Source organism: Antennarius striatus, chromosome 11 (genome assembly GCF_040054535.1).
Source record: "Antennarius striatus isolate MH-2024 chromosome 11, ASM4005453v1, whole genome shotgun sequence".
NCBI lineage: Eukaryota > Metazoa > Chordata > Actinopteri > Lophiiformes > Antennariidae > Antennarius > Antennarius striatus.
The window spans coordinates 6,307,887-6,331,162 of NC_090786.1; the positions used below are offsets into that span (position 1 = coordinate 6,307,887).

General features: G+C 40.2%; 4 protein-coding genes across 7 annotated transcripts; 3 read left to right on the forward strand and 1 right to left on the reverse strand.

Moving 5' to 3' along the window:
- Window positions 1-399: 399 nt before the first annotated feature.
- Window positions 400-6,709, forward strand: napba (N-ethylmaleimide-sensitive factor attachment protein, beta a). The gene is made up of 10 exons (XM_068327439.1): window positions 400-613; window positions 2,451-2,530; window positions 3,008-3,124; window positions 3,754-3,800; window positions 3,925-4,002; window positions 4,092-4,147; window positions 4,816-4,900; window positions 5,090-5,194; window positions 5,387-5,455; window positions 5,660-6,709. Exons 1-10 carry the CDS (start codon window positions 516-518, stop codon window positions 5,810-5,812), a joined length of 888 nt encoding a protein of 295 aa, XP_068183540.1. The 5' UTR covers window positions 400-515; the 3' UTR covers window positions 5,813-6,709.
- Window positions 6,710-7,343: 634 nt separating this feature from the next.
- Window positions 7,344-15,280, forward strand: cdc5l (CDC5 cell division cycle 5-like (S. pombe)). Of its 2 annotated transcripts, XM_068327568.1 has the most exons (19): window positions 7,346-7,555; window positions 7,954-8,057; window positions 8,338-8,499; window positions 8,706-8,833; window positions 9,362-9,461; window positions 9,572-9,698; window positions 9,817-9,908; window positions 10,096-10,240; window positions 10,360-10,551; window positions 10,717-10,865; window positions 10,950-11,121; window positions 11,317-11,481; window positions 11,622-11,702; window positions 12,070-12,321; window positions 12,554-12,661; window positions 12,751-12,840; window positions 13,254-13,385; window positions 13,658-13,738; window positions 14,897-15,280. In XM_068327568.1, exons 1-19 carry the CDS (start codon window positions 7,511-7,513, stop codon window positions 15,008-15,010), a joined length of 2,439 nt encoding a protein of 812 aa, XP_068183669.1. In that variant the 5' UTR covers window positions 7,346-7,510; the 3' UTR covers window positions 15,011-15,280. The 2 variants fall into 2 exon arrangements, 1 of the variants encoding a protein (XP_068183669.1); XR_011037325.1 differs by lacking the exon at window positions 14,897-15,280 and having other exon boundaries at window positions 7,344-7,555; window positions 12,954-13,385; window positions 13,658-13,674.
- A 39-nt stretch (window positions 15,281-15,319) lies between these two features.
- On the reverse strand, window positions 15,320-20,537 carry supt3h (SPT3 homolog, SAGA and STAGA complex component). Of its 3 annotated transcripts, none has more exons than XM_068327569.1 (12): window positions 20,485-20,537; window positions 19,349-19,452; window positions 18,029-18,113; window positions 17,787-17,873; window positions 17,524-17,620; window positions 17,236-17,366; window positions 17,008-17,083; window positions 16,816-16,928; window positions 16,610-16,714; window positions 16,378-16,503; window positions 16,091-16,180; window positions 15,320-15,484 (listed from the first exon to the last, which is right to left on the reverse strand). In XM_068327569.1, the coding sequence occupies exons 2-12, from the start codon at window positions 19,438-19,440 to the stop codon at window positions 15,443-15,445; spliced, it is 1,044 nt and encodes a 347-aa protein (XP_068183670.1). In that variant the 5' UTR covers window positions 19,441-19,452; window positions 20,485-20,537; the 3' UTR covers window positions 15,320-15,442. The 3 variants fall into 3 exon arrangements, with proteins under 3 accessions (XP_068183670.1, XP_068183671.1, XP_068183672.1); XM_068327570.1 differs by having other exon boundaries at window positions 19,349-19,455; window positions 20,485-20,533; XM_068327571.1 differs by having other exon boundaries at window positions 20,402-20,513.
- runx2a (RUNX family transcription factor 2a) lies at window positions 19,272-23,190 on the forward strand. Its single transcript, XM_068327573.1, has 6 exons — window positions 19,272-19,320; window positions 21,308-21,498; window positions 21,617-21,776; window positions 22,384-22,488; window positions 22,580-22,642; window positions 22,850-23,190. Exons 1-6 carry the CDS (start codon window positions 19,272-19,274, stop codon window positions 23,188-23,190), a joined length of 909 nt encoding a protein of 302 aa, XP_068183674.1.
- The last annotated feature ends 86 nt before the right edge of the window (window positions 23,191-23,276 follow it).

Genomic DNA, 23,276 nt, shown 5'->3' on the forward strand with positions numbered 1-23,276 from the left:
TATCAAGTTTAGACTCATGTTGTACTCGATTTTAAGAGTAGAACCAGCAAGAAATTTTATACTCAGATATTATTCAGACGTTTTAGAACTTCCTGAGTTGAAGAAAAACAAACATTATTAATAGTTGAGCTTCCTGTCAATATGTTCACACTGAGGTCTCTCAGGAATTAGAACTGCTTAAATAAATTGAAGGTATTTTTATGTAATTATTACATTAAAGCATCATCAATTCGCATGCACTGCATGTAGGAATTTCCTAATCAGGAAACGACTCCATCTGCGTTCTTCAGGCACTACTAGCGTTACCTTTTTAAATAGAGTGTGGCTTGTCGTGATCTCTCCACAAGGTGGTGCCAACGAGTCACAGTTGACCTTTCTCTCTCGCCGTAGATGTGGAGAAGCAGCCTCTCAGCATCAGCACCAGCAAAGACGTCTCTGTCGTCTCCTCTGCTCTTCTCTCCGTCCACTGCGGAACATCGACTTGTTTTCCTCCCGTCGTTCAGAACCAGCTCGCCATGGACAACTCCGGGAAAGAAAAGGAGGCCATGCAGCTGATGGCTGAAGCCGACAAAAAGGTCAAAGCGTCCGGATCCTTCCTCGGAGGGATGTTCGGGTAAAGGATGTTCTTTTTCTCTTCTCTGTTTACCTCTCTCTACCTCTCTGTCTCTCTCTCCCCCCCTCTCTCATTTTGGTGTGGGGCAGCGATCCCTACACGCAGGGCCCCATCGAAGCCTGTCAAATGCCTCCCCTTTCCGTGACGGAGAATCTCCATCTGATGTTTTTATAACACCGCTTTCATTTTCTTGGTGTATAATGATGAGCCATCACCGCCTTTACAAGTCATGTATTCATATATTATATCCTGGATTATTTATTTATTGTCCTATAATTACTCTATAGGTCTCTATAGGGTGCTAACTTTCTGTATGACATTGTGTCCTGATGAAAGGTTTACTGTTGCGTCTTTTTGTAGTCGACCATGTCAAAAAATAAAATGTACTGTAATTGCAAAGTGCGTGGCCTACACGTCGTGACGTGTCACGCAAGAGATTTTGCGGGAGCAGAGGGTGGTGGGGCTCGTTCGACCGGCACAGGATGCAGTGAGGCGGGGGAGAGCAGCGCATCCAGGACGGTGAACGAACAACCTGCCGGTGGTGATGCGGTGATGCGGGGGCTGCTTTCTCTTTCGTTTGCGTGTGTCAGGGCCTTCATGCGTGGGAGAAGCGGGTGTTTACAAGCACAATAGGGGGGGGAAAACAATGGATGGATGATGGATGGATGGATGGATGGATGGATGGATGGATGGATGGATGGATGGATGGATGGATGGATGGATAGATAGATAGATAGATAGATAGATAGATAGATAGATAGATAGATAGATAGATAGACAGATAGATAGATAGATAGATAGATAGATAGATAGATAGATAGATAGATAGATAGATATTTTCTTTAAATGTAATGTTTCTGTTCTGATATAATGTAATCCGTTTGATGTATAATATCAGGGTACATAACGGGACAATATCTTCTGTAATCTGGCCTCAAACATGACAACAAAATGGGGCACATCTGTTCTCCCCACATGGATGCCAGCATGTGTTTTTTTAATTAAATGGAATCTTGAGTTTAGAAGTGAAGTAAACTAATTTGGGGTTTTGTGAGTTTGGGCAGGCTGAGACTTTTCACCCTGACTTCATCTCTTGTGTACATTTTAACAGAGGATACTGCAACAGGAGGTCATTGGAAGAAAGAAAGTAGAAATGATGAAACAGATATAAACACACCGTGACATTCACCCTCTAATCTCTACAGAGAATGTAGAAACAGGTTATTTTATAAAAGATACTTATAAGACAGAGACATCAGTACTTGCAAAACATCTAGTATTTATTTATGGTAGTTGAAAGTTTGCCCAATAAATACAGATATCACCCTTTTAAATAAATCAATTTTTTAACAACCAAATTTACATTTTTTTCATCTTTTATCTAGCAACTACAGACAGACATTTTACAGACTTTGACAATAGCTGATAAATCAAACTTAAAAGTTGGAATTCTTTTAAAGTAAGGTCTATTTTTGTACTGATGATTAATTTATGACCTCACTCTTTGCATATTGGCAGTTTAATTTATTCTCCTCTTCATGAGACTTTCAGATGGACTCGGAGCCAGATGTCTGTCCTGCAGGGTGATGTAAACACTATATGTGAACCAGTTCATGCTGCAGTCACATGGCTGAAAGATTTAGAGTCGCTAAGAAAATGAAAGTCTGTTGGAGTCAAGTATAAAGTCTATCCGTATCTCATACTATTTCTTTTTAAGTCAGATAATTTTTACATTGATGTTGAAATCAAGTCATTCAAAAACATGCTGCAAATTCACCTCAATGAGAAATGACATTTAAAAAATAAATGAAAATGAATGATTGATGTGTTTTTCTAGGGGAAACCATAAGGTGGAAGATGCCTGTGAAATGTATGCCAGAGCTGCCAACATGTTTAAAATGGCAAAAAACTGGAGTGGTAAGTAAACACACAAACAAACAAACAAACAAATCAATTTATATACATTATGTATGTGTGTATATATATATATATATATATATATATATATATATATATATATACACACATTATGTATGTATATATATATATATATATACTGTATGTCACACACATCCCACTGAATAGAAAAAAAAATTTGCACAAATCTTCATTTATTTATTCAAATTAGAGAGAGAGAGAGAGAGAGAGAGAGAGAGAGAGAGAGAGAGAGAGAGAGAGAGAGAGAGAGAGAGAGAGAGAGAGAGAGAGCAATAGGGCTGTAGAAACCAGTGTGGTGTGCCAATAATAACTCACGCTGAGCAGAATTTAACTGTTTGGATGTCTGATGATTTTGATGCCTGATGTGTGTGTGTGTGTGTGTGTGTGTGTGTGTGTGTGTGTGTGTGTGTGTGTGTGTGTGTGTGTGTGTGTGTGTGTGTGTGTGTGTGTCTCCAGCTGCAGGGAATGCATTCTGTCAGGCCGCTCGGCTCCACATGCAGCTGCAGAACAAACTGGACTCCGCCACCAGCTTCGTCGACGCAGGAAACGCGTACAAGAAGGCCGACCCGCAGGGTGAACACCGCTGACGCACAAACACACACACACAGACACACACACATACACACACAGGTAGTTGATTCAGTTTTCTGCTGCAGCTGTAAAACTCCTCACTACTTTTTAAAAAAAGAAAACGGATCATTATAGGATTTGAATGTCACTTATTTTATCACATCGATGAGGTTCGGTTTTGCTCCCAACAGTTAGGAGACATTTTGTCATGATGGTTAAACTCTGCAAAGAAAGCTGAGTTCTTCATTGTTGAAACAAAAGTATTTCTATGTTCATTGTGTAGATTAAATTTGTGTTTGGATGGGTTTATATTTATATATCTGTTTTCATTTTTTTGTGGCAAATGTCAGATTTGAGGCCTGGATGAAATTGTGATGGAATATGTCAAAGATGGAGGCGATTAGCGCTGTTGACTGTTTCTGAGATGTTACCAAGCTGTTGCGACACAAACTAAGTCCTCAACACATCCATCCAGTGAATCTCACACACACACACACACACACACACGCACACACACACAGACACACACGCTGAAAGAGATTTAATTTGACTGAGTGGATACAGACGGCTTCAGGAGACTCTTGCTGTTGAGCTTCTCTTCCATCCTTACCTTCCTGTCTGTCTGCTTCCAGAGGCCATTAACTGTCTAAATCAGGCCATTGACATCTATACTGACATGGTAAGCTCCGCCTCCACCTTTAAGCTGTTCTGCCCATTAACAATCCTGCTTATGCTTGAATACCATCCTTTCTGGGTGTGCGTGCGTGTGTGTGTTTGCGTATGTATGTGTGTCCTGGTTACAGGGCCGGTTTACCATTGCAGCCAAACATCACATCACTATAGCAGAGATTTATGAGTCTGAGCTGGTTGATATTGAGAAGGTATGTGATCAGGAAGTGAATATCTGTTTTTATTCAGTAAAAAATTATAGATGACATTTTTTTTGTAATATTTGTCTTTTTGTATTCAGGCCATTGCACACTATGAGCAGGCAGCAGACTACTACAAAGGAGAAGAATCTAACAGGTAAACTTGTCGTTGGAATCTGTAGTAAAAGATGAAATAATGTACGAAGTACGAGCAGAGCTGAAACAGTGTGTTGACTAACCAGTCCATTTGTGGAGAAAATAAAGTAAATATATAGAATACAAATATAATGTATAGAATATAATATATAATATTTAAAAAATAATTTTGTGTCCATCCAATTTGAAGCAAAATGTCCAAAACTTTTCAGCTTTGTCTTTTCATACAGCACAGTGATCTTTGGTCAGACAACTATTCGACAAGTCTGAGATCTGTTGAGCATCTCTCATCATATTTGAAGTTTTCTAAAATACAAAACATTTAAGAAATTGATAAAATAATTGTCAAATTGATAATGAAAATCTTCTCTTTAATCACACACATTCACGACAATATGCAATCCTACATATACACTTTCACTTTCAGAGACAGGGATAAAAATAAAACACGTATTAGCCTTTAGCTTGTGTGTGTGTGTGTGTGTGTGTGTGTGTGTGTGTGTGTGTGTGTGTGTGTGTGTGTGTGTGTGTGTGTGTGTGTGTGTGTGTGTGGGTGGGTGTGTGTGTGTGTGTGTGTGTGTGTGTGTGTGTGTGTGTGTGTGTGTGTGTGTGTGTGTGTGTGTGTGTGTGTGTGTGTGTGTGTGTGTGTGTGTGTGGGTTTTTTTTTAGTTCAGCCAACAAATGTCTCCTGAAGGTCGGGCACTACAGCGCTCAACTGGAACAGTACCAGAAAGCTATTGAAATCTATGAACAGGTAACAGCTAATGATCATCTGATCATTATTGATCATGTGAACTTCTTCTGTGAACAATGTTCCTTATTTATATTATGCTTATAATGAACAAAATGTTCAATTTTTACCAAGTTTACATTGTAAATTTCACTGAGGGAAAGTGTTAAGATGCTAAAGAACATCCTTTCTGATCACACAATTTTGTTTCAGGTTGCTATGAGCACCATGGACAATCCTCTGTTAAAATACAATGCTAAAGAGTATTTCTTTAAGGCTTCACTGTGTCACTTCATAGTGGACGAGCTGAACGCCAAGGTAACACACACATACACACACACACACACACACACACACACACACACACACACACACACACACACATAGCTGTGTTGAGACAGACGACATCTTACACACAAGCAACACAATTCATGCATGTGAATGAATTGATTTTAAGATTATTTTATATGTGCATAAATGTTTGCCCGTGTGTGTGTGTGTGTGTTTCAGTTGGCCATAGAGAAGTATGAGGAGATGTTTCCAGCCTTCTCAGACTCCAGAGAGCTCAAACTTTTAAAGGTGAGTTCAAACAGGAGGCCTTTGTTTGTGAGGAGTGAGTAAAAATTCCTCACGGATGCTTCAAAAGCTGGTATCTGATATACTGTGCTACTGAAACTGTTCTTTTACCACGCATGACAAAAGGGGAAGCCTCTGCATCACTTCAGCCCACAGTTAAAGTCAGGATCCTGAGATGGTTTCACTTGATGGTTTCATTTTCCACAGAAACTCCTAGAAGCCCACGAGGAGCAGAACAGCGAAGCCTTCACGGAGGCTGTGAAGGACTTTGACTCGGTGTCCCGTCTGGACCAGTGGCTGACCACAATGCTGCTCCGCATTAAAAAGACCATCCAAGGAGACGCTGGGGACCTGAAATAGACTAGACATAGGGGAGAAAGAGGGAGGAGGCATGGGGGGAAAGGGGTGGTAAAAAGAGAAAAAAATGCAGAGTAGAGGGGTGGAAATCAATGATGGTGGGAATTAATGGTAAAAAAAAAAACATTGTAAGAGGAGGAAGAGAAAGAGAGGTTGGGGCTGAGGGAGTTTAGAGTTGTACATATCAGTCTGCATGTGACCCCAAAACTAGCTAAGCATCACCTTTAAACCACCTTTAGACAACCCCATTCCCTTGTCCTACAGTATTGCTCACTGCACTGAATAGTTCTTAAAGAGAAAGCCTGGAAATAAAAGGTGTTTGTATGCGAGAGAGAGAGAGAGAGAGAGAGAGAGAGAGAGTGTGTGTGAGTGTGTGTGCGGTCACTGCAGAGAGGTAAATCACAATATCCGATGGGAAATGTTCAGTTCGTATCAGATTTAACGATCTATATTATTGAAAAGGGATAATAATGTTATTTATGAGATTAATGATCTTTATTGTTAATATGGAAAATATTATTTATTGTTTATTATGGTGCTCAGTGTTAACATTTTGTCTAAATATTTTAGGTATTAGCCCCTTCCCTCCACGTTAATTCTCCTTCATTTCCTCTCCTCATCCGGTCCCTGTCCTCTGTCTGCCCACATCCTCCCCTGCAGCCGACGAGTTAGGAATATCACCCATTGTGATTGGTTCTTTGTGTTCTGGTGGACGGTTGATGGCAGTCAGCCACCAGTGCTTACTCCTGTCTCTGCCTTGTTTGTGCATGTCTCATGTCATGTTGATGTAAGTGTTCTCTGTGTCGTGCTAACGTGTGAAGAACATACATGTAACCTGATATCATCTTTGTGAAATCAGTGAATATGTACCTCAGATACCGAGTTGAAATAAAAACATCATCGCCTCAGATGTCTGTGATTTTTTTTTTGGCCTATTATAAGGCATTTTTTATGAATATAAGTTTGAGTTTGGACATTTCTGGAATAACCTGTTGCATCGATTAATTGTTAAGCCAAGGTCAACTGAGAATTATCACAATTTGTTAAGTGTACCAACAAGCACACACACTTTTTTGCAGTACTACCGATTTCAACATCAATCTGAACTAAACTGGGGCTTATATTTTAATTTTCCATCACATTTTGCATGCCATATAATTTTTTGTTATGAAAATTAAGAGTGTTCTTAAAACCATGTTGTTTGGATATGGATATCCTGTGTGACAGCATTCTTTTCATACTGCGTACTTTGGTTTTTGTGCGACTATGTTCGAGACCCACAAGGGGGCGGTATTGTGTTAATAGTTTCCATAACTAGATATATCTTTTTAGATTCTTTTTGTTGTTTTTCCAAGTGGATTAATGTATGTGCGGTCAGCTTCTCCACAAACGGAGTAGAAGCTGTGATTTCATTTTGCGCAGGCAGCAGCTCCTCAAAAAGTTTACTCCTTTGATTGTCGCTGGGCGTCAGTTTGGGATTTTGGATTCACTTGCGAAGATTCAGTTCTACCCACAATGCATTTCGGCGACTCTATTCAACTCTGCGACACAAGTTTCCGGTTTGGTGCATGAACATTGCGCCGTCACATTTCTGTGCATTGCATTTAGTTTGGGTGAAAAATTGAACGCATATATCTTCAGAAGTGGTTACGAACCCCTTTTAAACAGGTTTAAAAAAGAAGAGCGCAAAAAGACGTCAAGATGCCACGAATTATGATAAAAGGAGGCGTTTGGCGCAACACCGAGGTACGTGTTTACATGGCTAGCTAAGTTAGCACGATGCTCACCGCTTGTAAATTCATTAGCCCTAGTTAGCATGCATCTTAGTGCTAATTTAACGGGATTTAGCCCGCTAGCATGCTTATGTATTACGTTAATTTACTGTTTTTGCGAAGCTTTGGAATTCAGAACGAATTTAACTGCCTAATATTGATAACGGCACATTAGAAAGCATTATTGAACCCTACAAGAGTCTTAGAATGTTAGCGATTGAGCTACTTAGAAGTTCTAATAGCAATAAGATTGTCACATGGGCACAGTGGAAGGTATCTGATGTTGGTCATCAATTATTACGTATGATTGAATGATGTCCAGATAATACAGTAAAAGTACTTTGTGGATTTGTGTGTCTATTCTCTACACAGGATGAGATCCTCAAGGCAGCGGTGATGAAATATGGGAAAAACCAGTGGTCTCGTATCGCTTCCCTGCTGCACCGCAAGTCTGCCAAGCAGTGTAAAGCTAGATGGTGAGTTTTACTTAAGCACTAGTGTTGGCATTAAGAATAAAATCCAGAGCGAGATTTCTATAAAACAATGCCTTAATTTGCACTGAGGAAGACTTTACAACAACATGCGCTGTATTTTTTAATGATTGCAAATGTAAATGTTTTTTAAAGTGATTTCTATGATTATTGATAATGATAAGCATCTCTCTGTGTTATGTACCCAGAGAAAGAGATTGTAATATCATTCAGATCATTGTTCCATGTAAGTTTGTTTTTAGTTTGGCTCTCTTTCTATCTACAGGTATGAGTGGTTAGACCCCAGCATTAAAAAAACCGAATGGTCTAGAGAAGAGGAGGAGAAGCTGCTTCATTTGGCTAAGCTGATGCCCACCCAATGGAGGACCATTGCTCCTATTATAGGACGAACCGCTGCCCAGTGTCTGGAGCACTATGAATACCTCCTGTACGATTTTATGATTTAATTCTGCTATGCATCGCACTTTAACTTACAGTATTTAAATATATTGGATATTCTAAACAGGTTTCCCAGGAACCATAAAAATGTTTGTGTACTTTGAATGTCTGGAAATTTAAATTCAGCATCTCAATGTTATTGCAGATGCCTTTGATTAAAAATTAATATGCTTTTCTTAATATGTGACTCTTTAGAGACAAGGCAGCCCAACGAGACAATGAGGAAGAAGTGGGAGATGACCCCAGGAAATTAAAACCAGGAGAGATAGATCCTAATCCTGAAACCAAACCTGCCAGACCTGACCCAGTGGACATGGATGAAGGTATGTTGACACAACAGCGATGGGGAGCATGACAATCCATCCGAAAGGACAGATTGTATCCTGGGTCTTTAAAATATCTCCTTGCTATCATAATTTTCTTGAGTGTATTCATATCTTGCTTATTTGGAACATTGTTTTTGAAGTGTTTGTGTGGGCAGTACAACAGTAATGTTAACACTTCTACTGCTTGTTGCGCAAGTCAGGGTTAGGAAGTTTACTGACATTTATATATTGACTGCGAATTATTAGTAAGTCAAAAACTTCAAATTTTTAATTCGTTAGTTTAAGTTTAATAAAAATGTTATTGATTCACACTATTCACTCATAGAACAACTTTTTTTCATTCTGTCTTTCCTGGTAAGCAGACCAGTTATGCTCTGTACTATTTTTCTTTGTGATGACAAATAACATAACCATCAGAATCAGCAAAGGGCTTTATCAGTCTTTGTCAACAAACACAGTTTGATTTGAACACATGGGTGCTGATATGACATGATAATATGTATGTGTCGGTTTCACTATGTATAGATGAGTTAGAGATGTTGTCAGAGGCCAGAGCTCGACTGGCCAATACCCAGGGCAAGAAAGCCAAGAGGAAGGCCAGAGAGAAACAGCTTGAGGAAGCCAGGTTAGACACATGATTTCTTTATTCAGAAACTTTTCTCTATGATTTCATACATTTTTTTCTCACCATCTGAAAAAAAATTAAATAATTGATTGTCTTACTTTGTGATACAGACGGTTGGCAGCTCTGCAGAAGCGCAGGGAGCTGAGAGCAGCTGGAATTGCTGTTCAGAAGAAGAGGAAGAAGAAGAGAGGAGTCGATTACAACGCTGAAATTCCCTTTGAAAAGAAACCTGCATCTGTAACCACAATAAGCTGTTTTGTTTCATTTAAACAATTAAATGCAATAACAGCATTGGGCTCAACTTAATGCTGTAGTAATTGGTTTATTAACTTTTTTTTTTTTTTTTTAATGTAAGGGTTTCTATGACACCAGCATGGAGCAGTACGTCCCTCTGGAGCCAAACTTTAAACGACTCAGACAGCAGCACTTAGATGGAGAACTCCGGAAGTCAGTACAAAATTCACTGCATTTTATACACATGTAGTTTGAATAATGTGGGAACACACAAGGGTTTAAAGAAAATTAACTGCATACATATTAAATGAAGCTATTAAAGGTTCTGAATGAGCAAGTGTGTGCAAAGTAAGACTCAGTTTTCATTGCTAATAGGTTTTGTGTGTTTTTTTGTGTTTAGTGAGCAAGAGGACAGAGATAGAAAAAAAGACAAACAGAAGATCAAAAAGAAGAAAGAGAGCGACCTCCCCTCTGCCATCCTGCAGACCAGTGGAGTAGCCGAGTTCACGAAGAAACGCTCCAAACTGGTTTTACCCGCTCCACAGGTGACCACTGCGTGCCGATATCATCCTATCAATGTCCCAGAACAGTAGATTTGATCAGGATACATCCTGTTTACTCTTGTTGAGTCCAACACCTTTTCAAAATTTAACGTTTGTCATAGATCAGTGATGCAGAGCTGGAAGAAGTTGTCAAATTGGGCGTTGCTAGCGAGGTCGCCCGTCAGGCTGCCGAGGAGAGCGAGAGCGGTAACTCTGCCTCCTCAGCCCTCCTATCAGAGTATAGTGTCACCAATGCCATGACAACAGGGCTGCGTACCCCACGCACCCCGGCGGCCCAGGACAGGATACTGCAGGTATGAGACGGATTTTTCAAACACACGTTGGCAACATGAACCCTTTTAAAGAGGCAAGCTGAAGATGGATATAGAAACATCTGGAAATTCTTAGTTGAAAATATTTCTGGTCAACCAACACTAAAACATGAAATTTTACTAAACTACCTGCATCTGTAATTTTAGGAGGCCCAGAACCTGATGGCTCTGACCAACATTGACACCCCTCTAAAGGGAGGTCTCAACACTCCACTGCATGAGAGTGACTTCAGTGGAGTGACTCCTCAGCGACAGCAGATACAGACACCAAATACAGTTCTCAGCACGCCCTTTAGGTAACAATACTATCCACTGATGTTAATTTAAACGACATTTCCTATTCTATTTTGTTAAAATTTCCGGTTTTGTTGACTGAACAGGACCCCTGGACAAGGTCAAGGACAAGAGGGCATGACCCCTCAAGCTGGAGGAGCGATGACCCCACGTGGGGCGGCCACCCCAGGTCTAACACCTGGACGCACGCCACTGAGGGACAAACTGAATATTAACAGTGAGGAGCAGCTGGCTGATCCTGTGTATGCTAAACACCTGGTAAATAGATTCACTCAAAGGTCATGATTATAACATGAATATAAGGTTTCTGATGGCACGGAGTATTTTGTGTTTAATAAATGTTACCAGCTAAAACACATCTCAGCAAACAATGAAATTAATAAGTTTATCTTTTATAATCAAAATAACCAAATTATTTATCTTGCTGTCCCTCTCTCTCACACACACACACAGCAGAAGGAAAGCCTGCAGCAGCTGAGGCAGGGCTTGATGTCACTTCCTGTTCCCAAGAACGACTTCGAGATTGTTCTCCCAGAAAATGCAGAGAAAGAGCTTGAAGAAACTGAGACAGAGACGGGATTCACAGAGGACGCTGCAGACGTGGAGGCACGCAAACAGGTGTGTGCACATTGTTTCCACACGGTTTTCTTGGGAGCGCTGATTCCTCTAATGGTACAATCCCATATAGGGTCTGTCTATGTAGTGTTCAAATAGTTTGTGTGTGTGTGTGTGTGTGTGTGTGTGTGTGTGTTTGTAAGGCTCAACGGGAGGCTGAAAGAGAAAAGGAGCTGAAGCTACGTCATACTGCCGTGCAGAGGAATCTCCCCAGGCCCTCTGAGGTAACAAACACAGTCAATTTCTGAAGATTTGGTGAAGTTTACAGTATTACTTCTTGTCCTGACAGGGTTGTGGGAGCAATATTTACTCATCAATAGATTAATAATGAAATCATTTAGTGTATAAGAGTATTATAAAACTGCAGCACTCTGGTAAGGTTGAGCATCCCCTCCAAATGTCCCCTCTCTTCTATTTATCTGCAACACCTGTAGTCAATCTCTCACATGAAAAGCTACACCTGGAACTTGGATCCATACGTTACATTGGTCATGAGGAAAACAACTGTTCAAGAACGAGTCAGCATTTCCTGTTTCACTGGCTGAAATCTTCCCAAAAATTCATTCAGCCGTTCTCTCAATGCCTATGCAGGTAAACGAGTCCGTCCTCCGTCCCCCCTCCATGGAGCAACTGCCGGATCTCCAACTGGCTGAGGAGCTGATCAAACAGGAAATGATCACAATGCTGCACAACGACTGCCTGCACCACCCGTCCACTAACGCGACCAGTCAGCAGCAGCGTGGGAAAAATAAAGGCCCCACCTCCACGTCAAACAATGCATCGCATATAGCATACCTGGAAACACATTCCTACAAGCCAATCAGCACGGAAGAGATGGAGCAGGTGACACACACTTCAACACCTTACATAGCAATTACCAAAGTTGGTGTCAACAAACCATTTGTTTGACAAACTGATTTGTCCAGTTTGTTTCTAAAAACTTGTTATGCATTCATGAAAGACCCATCATGTTGGTGATGGATGGATAGCTGCAGTGTAACTTGCCTGCAGGTATACTTTGTACTGAAAGTGGTTATTAATGATGCATACTTTTTTGTGGCCCGTTAATAAACAGGCAAAGAAGCTGCTGGCAGCGGAGATGGAGGTGGTGAAGGCAGGAATGGGTCACGGGGATCTCAGTATGGAGGCCTACAGCCAAGTGTGGGAAGAGTGCTACGGGCAGGTAAACATTCCTCTGAGCCCATATATAAAGTCAAAGACAACCAGAATCACATCAACAGCTGGGTGTTCACCGTTTTTGTCTTTCTGCAGGTTTTATATCTACCGACTCAGAACAGGTACACCAGAGCTAACCTGGCATCAAAGAAGGACCGCATTGAGAGCCTGGAGAAGAAACTAGAGGTGAGAAAGGAAGCAGACAGAATGACAGCAAGATACATTCACTCATATTACCCTCAGAAATATCAAATAATCTCGGTCGGTAAATTCCATCTGGCCTGGTCTTCATCTCCTAGCTTGGGAGCAGCCATTCTTTCAGAGAGTGTCGTCATCTGCCAGTATTTCTTCTCCCCCTGTTGATGCAGTCTCCAGACAGCAGAAGGCTGATGAAAGCACCATTCAACTAATAGGACATGGCTTGAACAATAGTATTTCAAAGTCAGTCCGGTCGGTTTTGTGATAAGCCACTACATGGCATTGGGTTATGTTCTTTGAAAGGTTGATTGTTTCAACTAAAAGAATAGAAGGAAGTGGTTTTGTTGCCCTGACAAGGCGAAGGAATCATGGTGTATTCACAGAAGTTTGTGTCCATTCAGGTGAATCGCGGCCACATGACGGCAGAGGCCCGGAAAGCAGCTAAACTGGAGAAGAAACTCAAAATCCTGCTGGGGGGGTTTCAGTCCAGGGCCCTGGGACTCCTGAAGCAGCACAATGAACTCTGGGAACAGGTACTAAACACATCAGAATGAACTGATGCGGGAAAAGAACAATTCCCCTAGCCTCACTTGAGCAGCCAGCTGGCATTCCTTTCTATTCATCATTTAGAGCTAATTAGTGAAGAAATGTACCAAATTTACACTAGTGATATGAATTTGATTGAACCCATAAAATCAAGTTTTCTGGTTATCTTCTGGCTCTATGGTGCTGTTTGCAATCCTGTAGTTCTTGGGAATTGGAATGAATGTATGAGATTTATTGTAATAATACTTGTGTCCTCCAGGTGGAACAGTCAGCCACGGAGCTGCAGACCTTCAGTCAGCTGAAGAAACAAGAGGATACCGCAATTCCCCGGAGAATAGAGGTAAATTGTGTCTGTGACATTTGATTATTTCCGGTCCAGTATTTTCCGCACTATAAGGCGCACCTAAAAGCCTATAATTTTCTCATCCCATGGTGCGCCTTATAATCCAATGTGTCTTATGTATGGATTGATATTGATATTAGTATTGGTTAAAAACAAGTTTCCCTGAAAAAAAGCCTGCAGTCATGCCACACTACGCCACCAGGGACACCATCAGAAGGTATTCGGGCCTACGCCCCCTAACAACAGTAGTCAAGGGGTGTCGCCGAAGTGGCGGCTCTCACTGACCAGCTGGTCTGACGGTAGAGCAGAGCCCCGGTGACCGGCTACGATAATTTAGCAAAACATGATTTGCAAATGTAGTCGATAGCTCTGGGCAGGCGGCGGAGGGGCACATTTGGGCTTGTGTGGTCTGTCTGCAGCGATGTGCTGTGAGATTCACTGCGTTGAGACACCGACGTTAAAGTCAGTTCTATTAGTAAAACAGCGTCACATTTGCCAGTAAATTAGTAGCCTGACCTTAAAAACTTGTTTAAAAATTGTTTAGGACACACAGCAGCAAATAGCTGCACCTCACCTACGACTGGACTACCGATCGATCGAAACAATAATTAATAAAGACGAACGTCGGAGCGTAAATATCTGCTTCGAACTTCAGATCAGGAAATAATCCGCCCTGTTTGATTTGAGTGCACTCGTAATGAATTTAACCAGTTTTAATGTCAGGTTTTTTAACATGCGTGTTGACTTATTTCTAAGATGGCGAAGTGATCAAGTGATCAGGTTTCCTTGATGAGGCTCAGAATAGCTTCATTGAAATAACAATAGGGACGTTTACAGCTGATTAAAGGTACTCAGTCATGAATGCTCTGGCTAGTGGACGGATAGCGCAACTACAGCCACTATTTTTTTAAATCTTTAATTTTTTTATTATATGCGCCTTATAATCCAGTGCGCCTTATATTGCAGAAAATACTGTAGTCTTTCATCACATTGATCAAATGTCTTAGTGTTCCACTTCTTAAACATATCTATTTGTGAGACGATTTACATATTAAGTATTTTTATACTTCGATGTATCGGATTACTTTTGAATTTTTAGTGTTGACATCTTGCTTTTTGACATCAGTGTCTGTGTGTGTGTTTGTGTGTCTGAAGGCCCTCTTGGAAGATGTTGAGAGACAAAAGGAAAGAGAGCGAGAACTTCAGCAGAGATATGGAGAGCTGCTGATGGAAAGAGAAGCGATGCTGAACAGCACTCAGAAATACTGAGTCACACCCTAACCCTACAGTCATACATAATTGCTACACACATTCAAATTGTCATCAACGCAAACATTGATGTGAACAGTGAAACAAGAAAAGACCTTCAGCCCTCCAAGTAATCATGGTAAATACTCTTCAATGTTCAGAGCAGTTCCAGTCAAGCCCCAGCCTCCGTTTTCTCATGTTGCTATGATGTCACAAGCTGAGTTTGGAGCATGCTCAGTTGTCCTTTGAGTTTCTGTATTAGTGACCAATAAAGTTTGTTTTCAAGATTGACTGTTTCTGGAAGATTTTCTTTAGAGGTTAGTTTACACCAGTACAAAATTTAAAACTCCTGTTCAATGAATTAACTTTATAAATTTTTCAGAAAACAAAGCAAAACAAAAACCTTTTATTAAAGTGATTGAAAAAAAAATCTTTGCAAGGACTGCATCATCTTCAGCAGTTGAGGAAGGCCATCCCAGTCCTTGAATAAGCACTCTGAAAGAGAAAGGGATTTATATTAAATTGGTGTCACATGTCTCTTCCCAGTTAGGAGTTCCTGGTTCTTATGTCCCAATCAGAGCAGACAAAGTATATCACATCTCAAAAAACACCCAATCAAATTTCACTCATTTGTTGAAGATGTATTGAAGAAGAAAGAACCAATTTTATTCATCCCCATTTGAAAAACATTTTTCCTACTCTTTAATCTATTTTCACACATGTACATATGCATAAGCCCTAGCACATACACAAACACAAGGGGCGTGTAAGCATGTCACTAGAGGAGACAGGAGAAGTAGAGCAGCTGGGAGCTACAATGCGTTGCATCCAAGTTCACACTCCAAATAATTTTAGTCCATGTGGTTCTTGAACTGGCCACCCTTCCCAGCCCAAGGCCTAGTACACTGGGCTACTGCTGAGCTATTTTTTTGGCACTCTTCTCTGACAATATGTCCCAGCTACATCAGCACAAAATAATTGAGGCATTTTGTTGGGAATGTTCTTCTTGAATCTCTGTGTATTTCTACCATTTATAAATTTTTACATTGCTGACAACCCTGTTGTATCCCGTTAAGTCCACCATTTGTTGTGTGTACACACCGTGTGTCTGTAGTTGTATCTTCTAATAGCCTCTCTGATGTGACAGGGCTGGATGGCTCCACTGGGAGGATCCACTGTGGCTGGACAGCTCTGAAACAAAAACCACATTAAAATAACATCAGACACCAAGGTCATGTTGTCAGTGTTATTTCTATAAATGCAAAGTTTTGACAGAGGAGTAAAATAGTACAGCGTACGCTGAGCCATTCACAAAATCTATTTTTGGTAGCAATCAATGTTAAAAACAACCACTTCACAGGTAAGACTGTCGCACACTTCATGCACACCTTTTTGCGTTTCCTCTGTCTTGCCCTGTCCAGACTTCCATTACCCTGTAGGAGGGGCTTTGAGGAGAGGGAAGAACCTGGCGTGGAAGGGGGAGTGGCTTCAGGTGAGTCTGGATCCTTTTTTACCTGGTGGAGAGAAATATGGTGAAGGTGATGGTGTGTATTTACTTTATTAAAAAATTATTGTTTTAGAGTTACATCTATGAGTGTGTGCATGTATGTATGTGTGTACCTCAGTGTAAGAGTTGTAGTTAATGTAGCTGGCAGAGATCACATAGTTGATGGGATTGGTTTTTGCGACCATTTCCTGCTTTACCAACAGCGAAAGATCAACAATCTGGAGAAGAGTGATGGAAACAAACATGTGACAGATATTATGACTGCTTTAAAATGAACAGAAACATGAAGATGTGTGCAATATTAAGACTAACAACTTACCTGAGCAACTGTCTCATAAGCCAGGTAAGACATGATCTCCATGGCCATGCTGTTGGGCTTCAACTCCAGACTGCTGCAGTCCAGCCAGTCCCGAAACTTTGATGCTTTCTTAGCTGCGAACACAGAACAACTAGAATTAATCATTTAATCAATTAAACATCTACGATTTGGATCACTTTAGTAAAATCTTACCAAAGCTGAGCTGTCGACTCTCACAGAACTCAGAGTACTGAGCCTGGTCCATGGACCGAGTCTGACGCTCTAACCTCTGGAGAGGCATACAAAAGCAAGGAATTTAAAAAATCAACCATCTCCACTGGATGTAATCTTACAACAGTTACATAAATGCTAAAACATTTTAATTGATATTACAGACAGTTAAGGAGTGGAGATATCCTGGTGAATCTGGTGAATTCTGACCTCCATTCGCTCTTGTTTAACAAGGTCTACTTCCGGCCGCTCAGCCAATGACAGGAGTTCGCCAGTCTGATCCATCCACACTAGAAAATCCTGAGCCAATTTCTGTCGCCTCTGGTTACCACCAGCAGCACCTGTTACACCCGACCAATATGAAAAAACCCAATTAGAATTAAATTAAAACGTTGAGCATCAGTTCAAATTAAAGCAAATATTTTATACAGATTTCACTTTATAAATTTGATCTTCTGTAATTAAAAACTCAGAATGTGTATGTGCGACTGCTTGTACCAGTTTCTATCTGCGAGTCTTCCTCCTCTACACATTTGAGTAATTTGGATTTGTAATCTCTAAACTGGAGATATTTCAATATCCTGGAGACTTTCCTCTGGTCAGGAGATTGAGATGGAGAGAACAGAAAAGGAAAGATGAGGATAATCATCATTATAATTGTTATTCATTTCAATACTGTAAAAGTTGAGTTGTCATATTTTATGCATCTCATGCAAGTTTTTCATAACTTTTAGTTTTTGCATATTCAGTGTTTTGTTTACCTTGTCCCGCCTCATCAGAAACAGGATGTCCTCAGCTGAAATGACCCTTGACCCACGAAGAGCTGCTCCCTCGCAGGCCTGATGCAACTGACAAAGAAAGCAATCACCAGACAGCATTAGAACACTTATTAGTTCATTACATACTTAGAATTAGACAAGAGCAATGAGCTCTCACATTACTTTGTTGTTATAAGGGCAAATTCAAGTTTTTGTGAAATCTTTTTTACATGCACTAAAGTTACCATGGCAATGAGCTGCGTGTGAACAATGTCCTCCACCAAAGCTGCCGTCTCATGAAGAGGCCTGCGAGCATCTCCCAGAGCAAACCTGACAAACACACACGATGTTAACCAGAGCGTCCAGTTACAGCATCACTACAATACAGTTAGTTTACATGTTAAAAGTTTGAGCAGGAGTTTTCAATCTGTGAGATCTTGATTTTCACGATAAATGCTGCACCCAATATTAGAGAACTTATGTTCACTGCATTTAATGATAATAGTTTACTTGTGTTTATACAATATTATATATTTATGAAATTTCCTATTAAATGGGTTGGTAAGAAAACCTTTTTTAGTAAGATATTAAAATAAAGTATAATATTGTACTTAAGGTTTGGTATTTGTGACACCAAGAGTAGAGCTGCATGATGCTGGAAAACAAAGTACAGTATATGTACAACAAAAGGGTGATAGGATAAAATAATTTCAACAATGCAGTGTTACTCATTACGGATACGCAGTTAACCATAATTCTTATTGCTTTGGATGTTTAACAGGACAAAACTAAATTTTGACATGTGCATGAAAAATAAATCCAATTGTAAATTTAAACATCTTGTCATGTCTTTCTTTCTCCATATACTGTACTTTTCCCTCCCATCCACATATACAGACACACACACTATGACCACAATTTGTTCATATTTGCATCTATGATGGCAGCCAAACCTAAAACCACATCCTGAATCTCTTCCCTTCTCTCATTTCTTACCTTTCCCTCCATCTCTCCATCTATTCTTTCTTTGTCACATACAAGCTTCAGACAGCCCCCTTGTTGACTCAACACCCCCCTTATCTGTTCTGTGATTGGTTGTTCTGAGCTGTCAATCATGCAGGTAATGATCTGATGGTTTTGGTTTGGGGTTGTGGGCATTTTGGCTTCAGGCTCAAACGTTGGCTTCAAGATATCTGTTGGTTTTAGGTTTTGGGGTTTAGTTGGGTTTCAACCTCGCTGACCACCAACATCATCTGTCTGCAGCCACACGCAACTCAAGGTGAGTACCCCAAGTATGCACATGCGCACACACACAGACACACACAACCACACCACACATATCATGCTTTTAACTCAATAAAATATACATATGTGTGTGTATGTGTGTGTGTTTATATGGCAAAAAAAACATTGCTGTTACCATACCATAACATCAGAATATATTTTATATACAGTATTGTGTTTCTGTAATTTTTGACACAGTTCCCTATGGCTTCAAACAGTTTGTTCAGCGCCAACAGCCCCCTGCTGTACTGGGGTGAGTCTCATTTCTGTGTGCATCTTACATCATACTCTGGAGTTCAGGAATGAAGCTGGTCCTGGAAATTGGACGATCTTTAGAACTGGAGGTGGAGGAACCAGCCATGGGACTGCTCATAACCCCTCACTCCTGCTGACATGAACAACAGATAGGAATAAATGTGGCAAAAAAAAAAATGAATAAATTCATTAGGTCAGAAAGTATTATCGCTAGCCTTCTCACAACACATTCTCCTAAATAGATAGGGATTATTGTTTATTGTAACGCGAATATTTTCAAGATCAATTACTGACTTACATCAAAATATAATTTGTGGTAGCTTTATTATTTTCAGCTCATTAATAAGGGTTCAGTCCTGACCTGTGCTGCTGGGACCATGTGGTAGATGTGTCCAAGTAAAAAAATAATTTTATCCTTTAAAAGGGAGCAGTGTTATCAAGGGTTACGTTTTAATGTGTGTCATCTTGATTGTTGGTCAATCAAACACTAGTATGAACCTAGTTTTTTTAATTTTGTGGAATAAACGACTGGATTCAGGATTTTTTTTATTTTTTATTTTCAAACTTCCCCCCTTGGAGATGGAGCTTTCCAACAAGATTGTTGAATATGCATCAACTGCTTCACAAAACGGAATTTTAGTTTTGAGATATGGATCTCAAAAAACAAAATTGGTTAAAACACACCAGCCAAAATTGACAATAATAATAATATGTCCTCTGATATCCATTGTCTAAAATCACTTAACCATCGTTTAACATTTTTTTTACACACCCGTTTCTGGAGGTAATTGCTAAATGCTGAACGATACACAAACACTTTTTGGGTCATGTCACCGAAACAAAACTTAGAGAACAGAAGCGGCGCTAAGAGCTTAAAATAACAAAATAGCAGAAAAGATCTGAGGCAAACGAACGCACAGTCCAAACACACGCAAATACGGAGGGCACAGGTGGTGTGACCGCAGTAACTTCCCCTCCGGCAGTGAAATCTGAATGATAATACAGCGCAGTACCCTCCTATTCAAACACTGCGGTGAATAAAACACAAAGCAAAAATGAGAAAAGAGAAAAAGTTGTACCGGAGGAGAGGGAGTGGAGGTGCAAGCAGAAAAAAAACGGAGAAAGCGAGCGAAAGTGGTCGGAAACAATTTCAAATTCTCACCAAAGTCGTCAAGAAACGTTTGTTGATGCTTTGTTAATGAAGTTTATCGACGCGTGTTGATGACGTAATTAAATTCGGAAGCATGGGATTTTGGTGCCTGTAGTTTCTTTAGATTTTCCGTTTAAAATCAGTACCTGTAATGTTATTGCGATAACAAAAGAAATGTAAGAGGATTAGCAGCAAATCTTGTCATAATACAAAATATAAAAGTGATTTGTTAAATATTGTTTTAACTTGCTGATTATTGAAGAGGGAAAGCAAGTGTTTCTGCTTTGTCAAATTTAGCTAGAACTATGTACTATACGTCTCCCGTCATCTGAAAAATAACAGAATATTCATTCAAATATGGTGAAGTTAAATATAAAATTTAAAAAATTAAAAAATTAAAAAAATATATATATATATAATTTTAAAAGTTAAACATGTAATTAATATTTTAAGTAATGCATATTGCTCCGAAAAACTAAAGCACTGCATTATTTGAAAATATTTGACATTTGCAAGTAAGCAAATATGGGGTTAAAAGTTCAACCATTCAAAGTAGGGGACAGCAGAGTCATTCAACAACCTGATGACTTGTGGACAGAAACGGTGAGTCTTGTTCTGGATTTCACACTCCTGTAGCATCTGCCTGCCTGAAGGTGTAGATTCTAACTATTATTTCTTAATTTATATCAGAATTTGTTTTGTTTAACAGCTAAAATTTCAATCAAGACTAATGAAAAAATAGACACCAGCACAACGGTTGTATTAAGAAAAATAAAGCAAAAACTACATATGTATATAATAAAGATGCATCATTCTTTTGCTCTGTCTCTCTCAGAACCTGTCGTGAAGCGCCGGCCTACACTATCGCCCTCCAAAGGCCAGTTGGACGACCACGAGGTCAGGTCTCTTCGTCAGTGCAGCACAGCACCACTCAGAGGCCTGGTACAGACCGACAGCCCAAACTTCCTCTGCAGCAGCCTGCCTCAACACTGGAGGTGTAACAAAACCCTGCCAACTGCATTCACTGTGAGGATTCAGACTATCAGTACCCCTAACCAAGATTTGGCTTCTTTTCGTAATGACAAAGGTTATAACCTCCTACACTATAGTAAAGGATCAGTTCTAACCACTCTCCATCCTCCAGGTGGTTGCCCTGGGGAACGATGTGCCAGATGGGGTTGTTGTCACGGTGATGGCGGGTAATGAAGACAACAGCAGCGCTGAGCTACGGAATGCCACAGCAACCATGAAGCAAGGCTACGCCCACTTCAATGACCTCCGTTTCATAGGTCGCAGCGGTAGAGGTACATAGATTCCTCCACGGATTAGGTCACATTGCAGGGTCAATACATTTATTTCTAGTTTTTGAGAATCACATGTGCTCCATCACACAGGATGAAGCCAATTTGTCATTGTTTGATCGCCTGCCATCCAGTATGTTTGATGTTGCCTTCTGATTTTGTTAATAATCAGTGATCCAACACATATGCATCCCTTACAAATATGTTCTTCTGAATCCCAGACCAACATTAAAAATCTCATGTGGATCCAGTGGAACATTGTGAGTTTTCCATGGATGGATTTTTTTTTTTGTACAATTCATGACATTGCAAAAACACTTCAAAACAAGTCCTATCCTGTTAGGTTAGAAAAATGTGACTGGTAGTCTGCAACTAAAATTTGAAATAGTTCTACCTGGTGGAACCAAAAAGTCTCTTTAGCAGCAGTAGCTATGAATCATGGACCATCATCAAGTGACTCTGAGTAGAAGCAACATGTATTAATATGTCTTATGTTCTCTTAGTCCTTTCCTTTCTCAATCCTTACATCGTCTGACCCTCAACTATGGTTTGTTATAAATTGCTTTTTTCACTGATATACTATGTGCATGTACTGTATGTATTGTTTCAGGCAAGAGTTTCACACTTTCCATTAATGTGCTGACGTCGCCACCTCAGATTGCCACCTTACACAAAGCGATTAAGGTGACTGTGGATGGGCAGCGCCTACCAAGACGTCAGTATATACAAGAAAATTTAATTTAATTAATTTTTTTTATTTAACCAAACTTTTATTCAAAATGACTTTACTCTTCTCTGACTGTCAGGACAGAGGCAGAAGGAGATGAAGCCAGGAGTCTTCAGGCCCTGCAGCAGCAATCCCTCATTAGGCATGCTATTATGAATCTTGTTTTTTATAACTGAGTAAAATGACTAAGAGATAACTACGAGGAGTGTTTATACAGGACTGGACCAATGCAGAATATTTGTATAATATTTATTACAGAAAATGGAATATTTTTTATTTGTATATTTTAATTTCAAAAAATTGCATTATTTTACAAAACCTCTTGCTGGCTCTCTTTGTCTCTCCTCAGATTGTAGATCGTTTTCTTCCTCTCTGTGGGCCAATGAATCATCGTTTCTGGGCCAGGTGACTTCGTTGAGCACCTCCTTCACTCCAGGTCCCAGAATGCACCATCTTCCCCCCCTCTCCTACTCCACTCAACCCACACCTTACAGCTCATACCTAACTTCTCCTCCTCCCCCTCCCTTGAGCCACAGTAGTTCATTCCAGCATAGTACCTTGTATCATGGACCAAACCAATCGGTCCAAACCATGGGGGAGGACCGTAATCCCATCACTGCGCTAAATAATTACATGGAAGGGGCATGTCTGTCCATGAGAGGGGAGGAGCCTGTATGGAGGCCTTATTGATGGTTAGATGTGGAGTGATGATCATCCTGTTCAATAATTTCAATAATTTTCTTGAAATTTTGTAAATTTGTTTTCATCTCAACCTA